Source organism: Salmo salar, chromosome ssa10 (assembly GCF_905237065.1).
Source record: "Salmo salar chromosome ssa10, Ssal_v3.1, whole genome shotgun sequence".
NCBI lineage: Eukaryota > Metazoa > Chordata > Actinopteri > Salmoniformes > Salmonidae > Salmo > Salmo salar.
Window position 1 is genome coordinate 83691642 of NC_059451.1, and position 10182 is coordinate 83701823.

The 10182-nt window shown below is 41.5% G+C and overlaps 1 protein-coding gene across 1 annotated transcript in view; it reads left to right on the forward strand.

Annotated features, from left to right (window-relative positions):
- Positions 1-9520, forward strand: part of LOC106560923 (anoctamin-10) — a 31366-nt gene extending 21846 nt beyond the window's left edge. The window contains exon 12 of the mRNA XM_045688144.1: positions 9491-9520. Within this exon, the coding sequence (XP_045544100.1) occupies positions 9491-9505 (15 nt within the window). The 3' untranslated portion in view covers positions 9506-9520. The remainder of the gene's footprint in view (positions 1-9490) is intronic.
- Positions 9521-10182: the final 662 nt, after the last annotated feature.

The following is a 10182-nucleotide window of genomic DNA, read 5'->3' on the forward strand; positions in this document are numbered from 1 at the left end:
AAGAGAAACTAGGTGCGTTGTTCATTGTTTTAATGTAGCTTTGCAGCTTCAGCTTAGGTGTCTGAGATTTCTTGAAATACTGGGTAACTTTGGACTTTGTGTGTGGCACATACTATGCAAGTTTTTAATTTGCTATATATTTTTTTTTAATATTTCCACAGTGGTTTACATACTTTCACATCATGAGTGTTACATTGTACGCTTCACGCACATTACAAACCTACTAAGATCAAATTATAAATTATTTTAAGATTTTACAAATGTTAAAACACAAGGATTAATGATTAACTTGATTTTGGAATACATACTATATTCATATGTATCTTTTAAAATGGAAGATATAGAAGAGATGCTGTGTTGGATGAGTGGAGATGGTTATGTTCAGCCAAATAAAATAAACATCCCAAATCATCACACTTCACTGTAGGCTATCTCTCTTTCTTGCTCTAGTTGGAAAAAAACGAAGTTTCATTTGTGCATTTCTATCATTTGACCTGCTAAAAGAGAAAAATGCAAGGTTACGTAACCCAGGTTCTATGATAATATGAGTGAGATCACTCATTTCTGGGGTAACACCTACTTTAGGGGCGTGGTCAAAACAACATATTGTATGTTGTTCACAAGGTTCAATCAGGAAGGCTGGTCTGAATGGCTTGTCACTTAAAATCATCTAGTAAACACAAGATAATTCACATCGCTTTCTATCTAACGGGCATAGCGGGTATCCATAGGATAGTGTTTACAATGTTACCTCATCAGCAGCGCAGGTAGTTCTTTACCATTAGCAAGCGTGTGGATTGTCATTCACCTATTAACTTCAGCCTATAAACATGGCACACTAAGGCAATTCCACCATGCTTGCTGATTAACCTATGGGCTTGCTTGTGCAATAATCACTTCCCTTTCTTTCAACCAATGGGCATAAATGTATGGGAGTATTTATATGTTTTTTTATGGACAGAAAAGAGCAGAAGCTCTGAGCTGTCCGATCAGGTCCATTGTCTACTGAGGTGACGCCAAACACGCATGTGCTGGTGAGGACACTGTTGTGTGGAGTCGGAAAACCAATGAAGAAATATGGGGGGTACCGCTGAACAGAGATGCCTTAAACCATTCCCATGTTGCAGCCATACTTCTGGTGGAAGAGCTCTGAAACCCTCGCGATTATATTAACCTCCACTCATCCAAAGGTTAAACGCTTCCGTAAAATGGACCTATGTTGACGCTTCGAAAACACCGACAGCGTCTTGGCATTTTGATACACCAGAATTACATTAATTTCCAATGAAACGCTGCTTTTGCCTTGCGGCGTTGCAGAGGCAGTTGCAGTGCGTTCGGTGTGGTACATACCTTGGATTTATCGAACGTATTCGTCAAACTGCGTAGGCGGATTGGCAGAAATGGTAGCAGAAGGTGAATGATAAACTTGTTGCATACATATCCAGATGATGTCTACTATTTTGCGCATCACACTGTCAATCCGGCGAATGACATTTCTATCAGCTGTGCAATGATTTGCGTTGTCAATTGATTTTGGGCCGCTTCCATAACGCCCATGATGCCCTGCTCTACAAGTCACAGCAAGTACTGCCACAGTGCTGCACACACACCCCTCCCAAGACCCACACACGAGCCAGCCAGTGTGCTGTATCATATCATCATTAATGGCATTAACTGCATCTTCCACGGGTACAAAAGCGTGAACGTGTTGTAGGCTAAATGTCCATGCCAAGTTTCTGTTCCAATGAGTCATTGCTGCAGCCTACAGAAAATGATATCTTGGTTGTCAAAAAGTTATAAGATAAAGGATTCACACGCGTGTATAAATTACTACTAAAGGACAATAAGACACACGCGAGCAGTGGTGTAAAGTACTTAAGTAAAACATATGTACTTTTTACTCCATACATTTTCCCTGACACCCAAAAGTACTCGTTACATTTTGTATGCTTAGCAGGACAGGAAAATAGTTTAATTCACACACTTATCAAGAGAATATTCCTGGTCATCCCTACTGACTCTGATCTAGCAGACTCACTAAACACATGCTTCCAATGTTGCCAACTAATTTTCAGGGTAAGTTGCAAGAGGCAGGTTGATTTGTTGCTAAATGACGTTGGGATGTCATTGCGTGATAACGTACAAGTGCGTCATTACGTAGAATACACAATAAAGTTGCTCAAATTGACTGGGCATCTCGGCCAAAAATATGATTTGACATTTGTTCAGGTACAGACTCCCACTCTTCTCTGTACTTCTGGCTGTACAATTTTGATTGAAACATGGTGTAAGTTCTGTTCAAGTTATAACATTCGTGACCAACTATATTCATTGGGTTTGGCTCGTCGAACCCGGGCTACTGCAGTCAGTCAACAATGATTTGCAATTTGCTGAAATTGCTGCTGCTAGTGCACGAGCTGAGCGCCTGCTGCTGACGTCACTCAAATGCACTTTTGCAGCCAGCCACGTGTGTTGTGACTGAGTGTGTGACAGAGAAAATCGTTTTTGTGTCATTTAGAGGGAAAATGCGTGCATTTTAGCATTTGAGTCACTTTTCAAAAGTTGCTAAAAGTTCCAAATACATTTTTAAATGTAGCTACATTTGTTTCTAGGTGCTGTTTGAAAAAAAAAGTTGCCAGGGTAGTCTGAAAAGTTGCTAAATCTAGCAACAAAATTGCTAAGTTGGCATCACTGCATGCTTCGTTCTTAAAGAAGTCAGTGTTGGAGTGTGCCCCTGTCTATCCGTAAATACTTTTAATAAAACAAGGAAATGGTGCTGTCTGGTTTGTTTAATGGTGTTGGGTCGCGTTAATTCAATCTGGTATTGGAATAAAACAGTTAACACAGTAACTTCTGATTTCTTTGTACTTTAATTAATGCAAACACATTTATGGTAATTATGGGCTCACTGTGTCACCACGCAGGGCAAACAGAGAACTGAGTTACACATCCTTTGCTTCTCATTAAATACTCTGACAGAGATAGTTCCCACTCAATGCTGGCCTGTCAGAGGGAGGATGAGCGTGGTTTAAACTTACTCATCCTATCGTTGGCGTGCAGGTTGGTCCCAACCTCGAGACGCCTCCTGTTGCCGGCCGTAGTTATTATCTTTGGCAGTCGATTTATCTTGTGACTGCACAATGCACAGTTCTGTAAAAACCCGACACCCCTCTGCATATACATTTCACCCATATCCTGCCCTTATCTTTTAACAAGCTCTTCCATATCCCTGTTTTACAGCATCTGCATTCTTTCCATATGACTCACCATCCCATGAGCCACTTCCTCTCACACAGCAGTATGCTCTTATCATATAGAGTATAAACTTAATATTATAGCATAGCTTCTTTGTTATATTATATAGGTTATGCAAACAAATAGTTGGTCAAACCCTAACAATGGGGAATTTGAGATTATTTATACTTTTGATACTTAAGTATATTTAATACCAAATAGTTTAGACTTTTACTCGAGAAGGGTTTAATTGGGTGACTCACTTTTACTTGAGTCATTTCTATTAAGGTATCTTTACTGTTAATGACAACTGGGAACTTTTTCCACCACTGCACATGAGCAATTTGTCAACAGTTGAGTCATTTACTTCATGAAATCATAGCCTGATGCGCTCCCGTCAGTGAATTCAAAATCGAATGTGCTGCTTTCATGACTCCCGTTTACAGCCTGCAGCAGAGGGAAAGTGTACAGACATGCCACAGTCCTAGCTAGGCTACTAAAATGTTGCAGTCTGGCTTCGGTTTTTAAAGCTTGACAATTAATAACCCCCCCCCAAAAAAACACCATGCGAAGGATAAACATGTTAGCCTAGTACAGCAACATTTGAGCAGTAGCCTAGGCTGGCTACTCAACTACAAGACATTGATTGCGCCATACAGCAATGCTGCATTCAATCGCACCGGTGATCCATGCAGTGCAAAAAAATGAAAAGCATGTTTTAAGTTTATTACAACAACCTAGCTAGGTTTAAAAAATAAAAAATAGTTATTTGGAGTTATTAAACACTTTGATTATGGTTACAGCATATTATGCACATCTGCAGGCATAGCAGCAAAGGTTGGACAAATAGGGTATTAATGTTGCACGTCACCATTTAAACTCACCTGCACATTCATTTTCTTTGTTCCTTTTCCATACAATCCCTTATGTACAATTGCACTAAATATCATTTGAATAATGCAAGATTTTAAATCACAGCACCTTAAAATGACATTCAGGAGCAAAAGGTTTTCAATAGTTGTTTTTAACTCATTAAAATATAACTAATAACATTGGAATATGAATTCAATTTATTTTGGGTAACAGACAAAAACAACAAAATGTACAATGTGGACCCAGAGGTTATCACTTGGAAATATTTAAAACGCTTGTTTCCAAAGTGGTCCTCGATGGTAAAACAATAAAATAACATTTATATTGCCAAAGACTCCAGCCACCCTAGTCATAGACTGTTCTCTCTGCTATCGCATGGCAAGCAGAACCGGAGAGCCAAGTCTAGGTCCAAAAGGCTTCTAAACAGCTTCTACCCCCCAAGCCATAAGACTCCTGAACAGCTAATCAAATGGCTACCCAGACTATTTGCATTGCCTGCCCCCCCCCTTACACTGCTGCTACTCTGTTTATTATCTATGCATAGTCACTTTCTACCTACATGCACATATTACCTCGACTAACCTGTGCACCCGCACATTGACTCTGTACTGGTACCCCCTGTATATAACCTTGTTACTGTTATTTTATTGTTGCTCTTTTTAATTATTTGTTATTTTTCTATTTTCTTCTTTTGTATTTTTACGTTTTATTTCTTGATTTATATTTACTTTATTTTCGTAAATAAATACTTCTTCAGGATCGGTGGGTCCCCCACGGGATGGTTGAGCTAACGTAGGCTAATGTGATTAGCATGAGGTTGTAAGTAACAAGAACATTTCCCAGGATATAGACATATCTGATATTGGCAGAAAGCTTAAATTCTTGTTAATCTAACTGCACTGTCCAATTTACTGTAGCTATTACAGTGAAAGAATACCATGCTAGGCCATAATACATTACGGCCTTTGTCTTGTATTTCAAAGATGGTACAAAAAAGAAATTGTTTTTTTCTTTGTATTATCTTTTACCAGATCTAATGTGTTATATTCTCCTACATTCCTTTCACATTTCCACAAACTTCAAAGTGTTTCCTTTCAAATGGTATCAAGAATATGCATATCCTTGCTTCAGGGCTTGAGCTATAGGCAGTTAGATTTGGGTATGTCATTTTAGAAAAAAAGGGCAGATCCTTAAGAGGTTTCAACACTTATTTCTCTTAAAACTGCATTGTTGTTTAAGGGCTTCTAAGTAAGCATTTCACTGTACGGTCTACACCTAAAATAGAACTTGGTTCTATTTTTGATGCCTGATGCGCTGCAAGTCCCGCCTCTTCCATCTCCTCATTGTTTTTTAGGAGTATGTACCCACGTGGGTGATTGAAAGATGAAATGAGGTCCACAGTCCAGTTGGTGGTGGTAATGTACCTTAAAGTTGGTTGCCAACCGCCATATAAAGTCCAAAGAAGGACTGAAGGAGGAGAGATTACTAGAAACTCATCTGTGGATTAATTGTTGGAGTAGAGGACCTTGTGCATTTCAGGTAAAATAGCAACCCAATGTATAACTAGCAACATCGACTTAGCTAGCTAAATTGCCTTGAATGTTTCATGCGTTTCGACCTGTCCCCAAATTAATATAGCTGGTTCAGAGTTCGTGTTTGATATTTCAATCTGTGTGTCCTGATCGTGTCTGGTGTGGATGGACAACATCAACATGCGTGCTCCCGGTCTAGTCAGCATGTGACAGTGCTTGCAGCTCATCACCCAGGTCGTGGATTTAATAGCTATTAGTACTTTTACACCTGCATTGCTTGCTGTTTGGGGTTTTAGGCTGGGTTTCTGTACAGCACTTTGAGATATCAGCTGATGTAAGAAGGGATATATAAATAAATCTGATTTGATTAGTAAAGCGGAATTAAAATGACAAACTCTTTCACGCTTTCCAGCGGCTCGAACAGCGGCTGTGAAATAGTCTTAAGCACAGTTCCAGTATGGGACTGTCTGCTTGGTCACTGTACTGGATGCCGCTAAAACTGACAGGGCGCGCATTGGGACTATAGGGCCCGAGATTAGTGTGTATAACACACTCCCTCCTTACAGCAACCTACGAGAGGGAGGCTTCCCTCGTCACATTGCTCCAACACCCATGTATACGGTCATGCCCACACTGTGGGGAGGCTAGACATTAGGGGAGGCTGCTGAGTGGTGAACGGCTTATAATGGCTGGAATGGAGTAAATGGAATGGTATGAAAACCATTCACTCCATTCTACTCCATTGCAGCCATTATTATGAACCGTCCTCTCAGCAGCCTCCACTGGTAGACATCCATACAAAAGACAGTGGACCGGAATAGAACCCATGCTGACTCTGACATATATGTGTGCCGGGGTCTGCGGCTGTAACCGCTGGATCATATAAGCCACTCAGTCTAGCATGAGTCCAACACAGAGGAACAGAGCAGGGTGATCTGTTACAGTGACATTACCTTAGGAAGCACACACATTACTAGCAGCAAAGTGAAGAGTGCCTGCTGTCTCCAACAGTCTGGAACCAGCCCATTAGATGAAGGGAGTGAACGCGCCCTATCGGTTGTGGGTCATCAGTGCAGTCAAATTCCTCTTGTAGGATAGAATGGAAATGACATTGCAGGACAGTTAACCAAGTGGATGGAGAACTAGTTAGCTAGGAGATTGTACGAGCCTAGCTGATCCTAGAAGGCTAAAGGTGTGCTCCACACTAGGTGATAACGCCTCCCTTCCCTCTGATTCCCCTGACGCTATGCCCATGCAGGGTGACAGCCGAGAGAGGGAAAAACATCCACTCTGAAGTGTGGCGAGCCCCGAGACGGTTTGCTATGGCCATGTGGTGATGTGCTACTTATTGATTGTTTTCCTGTGAAGGAAACCAATTCAGGGTACAAGGATTAGGCGAGAGATACAATAGCACTGTTGGCTTAAGACACCAGATAGCTGTCCGGGGCCTAGTCCGACAGGACCTGCCCCCTTCACCTTCTTCAGGAACTGTGAAGTCGCGTGAACACATACGTCATGTTCCCTGGCTCTAATAAAGGACGCAGCACAATCCTCTAGTAATGGAGCCGAGTTCCCAAAAGACAAAAATGTACAAACACATAATAGGATACCAGGCTGATGCCTACTGTTCCCAAGCTACCACAGTCCATCACTAGTGGGGAGACCGCGCATGCGTGAACATTTTTTCTCCAGCCTGTAAGGATGTCCTAGGTGACGAGGAACCTCGCTCACCTGAGGGACCGATGACCTCTAGTGGTGCAACGAGGAATCTCCTTTTTTTTGTTGCTCTGTGCTCTTGGCTGGGTGCCTGGATGCAACAGGAATGGCGCTTCATGGCAACTGGTGTTCTGTCGTCCTGTTCCTCTTGGAACTAAGCAGGATGGAGGGATGGCAAACACGTCGACATCCTGCCCCGGTTGGAACAATGTAGCCGGTGGAGAGCTATAATGGGTGGCACTCAGGGGGTGAAGTGCAGCTCTCAATACTATTACTGTTGTTACAAAACCAATAACTAGCCTACTGATTTTGCTGCTCTCATCATGTCTAGAGGTCTTAGACATAGCTACATGGTCCGTGGCCTGATTTGATGTGTGAAGATGTGAGAAGTAAACGTATGTGACCAGGTGTTGAATGCATGTACCTGGGAGACAGCAACCTTGTCTTAGGTCCAGTTGAGTCATGACTCTCATGGTCAGCCAGTCCAAGGTCATTATTATTTGTTCAGATGATGACGGAACAGAAATATATCCAAAAAGGAAAAAATATACAAAGGCATCCCAAAAATTAAAGGTAATACAAAACAAACAAAGGCAGGCTGAGTGGCTTCTTGCCACATCTCTCACACAATCCACCTGATTGCTCCGACCTGTCGATTTATCAAGCCGCAGCACCTGGACTCGGTTGCTGCTGCACCTAGTGATGAGATGTGGAAGTGTGTAATGGTAGTGTCTAATTATGCTCCTAAAACCTAACCAAGATAACTTATTCCATAACACCTTCCGCCAACAATAAACTAAAATAACTCAGTCACCAATATCTATACTGAACAAAAATATAAATGCAACATGTAAAGTGTTGGTCCCATGTTTCATGAGATGAAGTAAAAGATCCCAGAAATGTGTCTCACGCACAAAAAGCTTATTTCTCTCATTTTCTCTCAAAGCTTGTGTTGTGATATCACTTTCCTGAACATTTTTGTGTCAACCAGGGAAAATAAATCCATAGTGCCTTTGCGTGGTAGGCTAGGGCACATATCAGACTTCTCATCGGGTCTTGTTTGACTGATACCCAGCCTTATCTCTGAAGTATACCGCAAACTCATCATATTTAGATGTGGAGGAAAGTTCACTTCAGAGGTAAGATAGCGTTTCTTAATAATGCGTTCAGTATTACCCTGTGCTATGGGCAACAAGATAGTAAAAATACACAGTGATGATCAGATAAAGCAACATCAACAATAGAGGATATGTCAATAGAAAGACCCTTAGTAATAACCAGGTCCAGAGAATGGCCGGGTGGGCCCAGTAACATGTTGGATAAAGTCCATAGAGCTAAAAAAATGCATACTGTAAATTCAATGGCTTTGGAGTCAGTCTATTTGTCAACATGAATATTAAAATCGTCCAACATATTGATTTTATCATAGTTCTCAGGAACAAGAAACAGTAGTTCAGATAAATCAGTAAAGAAAGTGGGGCAGTGCTTTGGTGTCCTATACAGGGTTATGGCCAGCACTGGTGGCTCACATTTAAACAGTATAGCATGACGCTCAAAAGATCCAAATACACCAAACGAAAAGTCCTTACAGCTGAGAACATGAGTAAAAATAGAGGCTGTCCCCCCCACCCTTTTTTCCTTTTCTGATAAGAGTATGAAAAGATGTAGTCCGGGGGGAGGGGGGGCTTCAGTAAGAGCAGCACTACAGTCTGATGACAGCCATGTTTCAGTGAGATACATGCAATCAACTTTGCGCTCAGTTATGAGGTCATTCACGAGAAAGGTTTTACTTGTGATTGCTCTAACATTTAAAAACGCCATATTCAAGGAGTGTGGTCCACTCTGCCCCTGAGGCATCTGCCTCGAGGTAACCAATGGAATAACAACCAAATTATTAACGTTACAACTGCGTTTTCTGACAGTCTCCAATCTATCAGAATGGTTGTGTCAAACCCTGATCTGTTTCTCCTGTCCTTATGCTTGTCTCCACCCCCTCCAGGTGTCACCCATCTTCCCCATTATCCCCTGGGTATTTAAACCTATGTTTTCTGTCTGTCTGTGCCAGTTCGTCTTGTATGTTCCAAGTCAACCATGTATTTTTCCCGTGCTCCTGCCTTTTCTATTCTCTTTGCTAGTCCTCCCGGTTTTGACCTTGCCTGTTTTCTGGACTCTGTACCCGCCTGCCTGACCATTCTGCCTGCCCTGACATCGAGCCTGCCTGCCACACTGTACCTCCTGGACGCTGAACTGGTTTTGACCTTTTGACTGTCCACAACCATTCTCTTGCCTACCCTTTTGGATTATTAATAAATATCAAAGACTCAAACCATCTGCCTCCCGTGTCTGCATCTGAGTCTCGCCTTGTGCCCTTATAGGTAGGAGATAACAGCTTGTATAAATTCACTAGAAATCAAATTTTATTGGTCACACACACATGGTTAGCAGATGTTAATGCGAGTGTAGCAAAATGCTTGTGCTTCTAGTTCCAACAGTGCAGTAACATCTAACAATTCCCCAACAACTACCAGATACACACAAATCTAACAATTCCCCAACAACTACCTAATACACACAAATCTAACAATTCCCCAACAACTACCTAATACACACAAATCTAAAGGGGTGAATGAGAATATGTACATATAAATATATGGATGAGCGATGGCCAAGTGGCATAGGCAAGGTGCAGTAGATGGCATAAAATACAGCATATACATGTGATATGAGTATTGTAAGATATGTAAACATTATTAATGTGGCATTATTTAAAGTGGCATTATTTAAAATGACTAGTGATCCATTTATTAAAGTGTCCAGTAATCGGGTC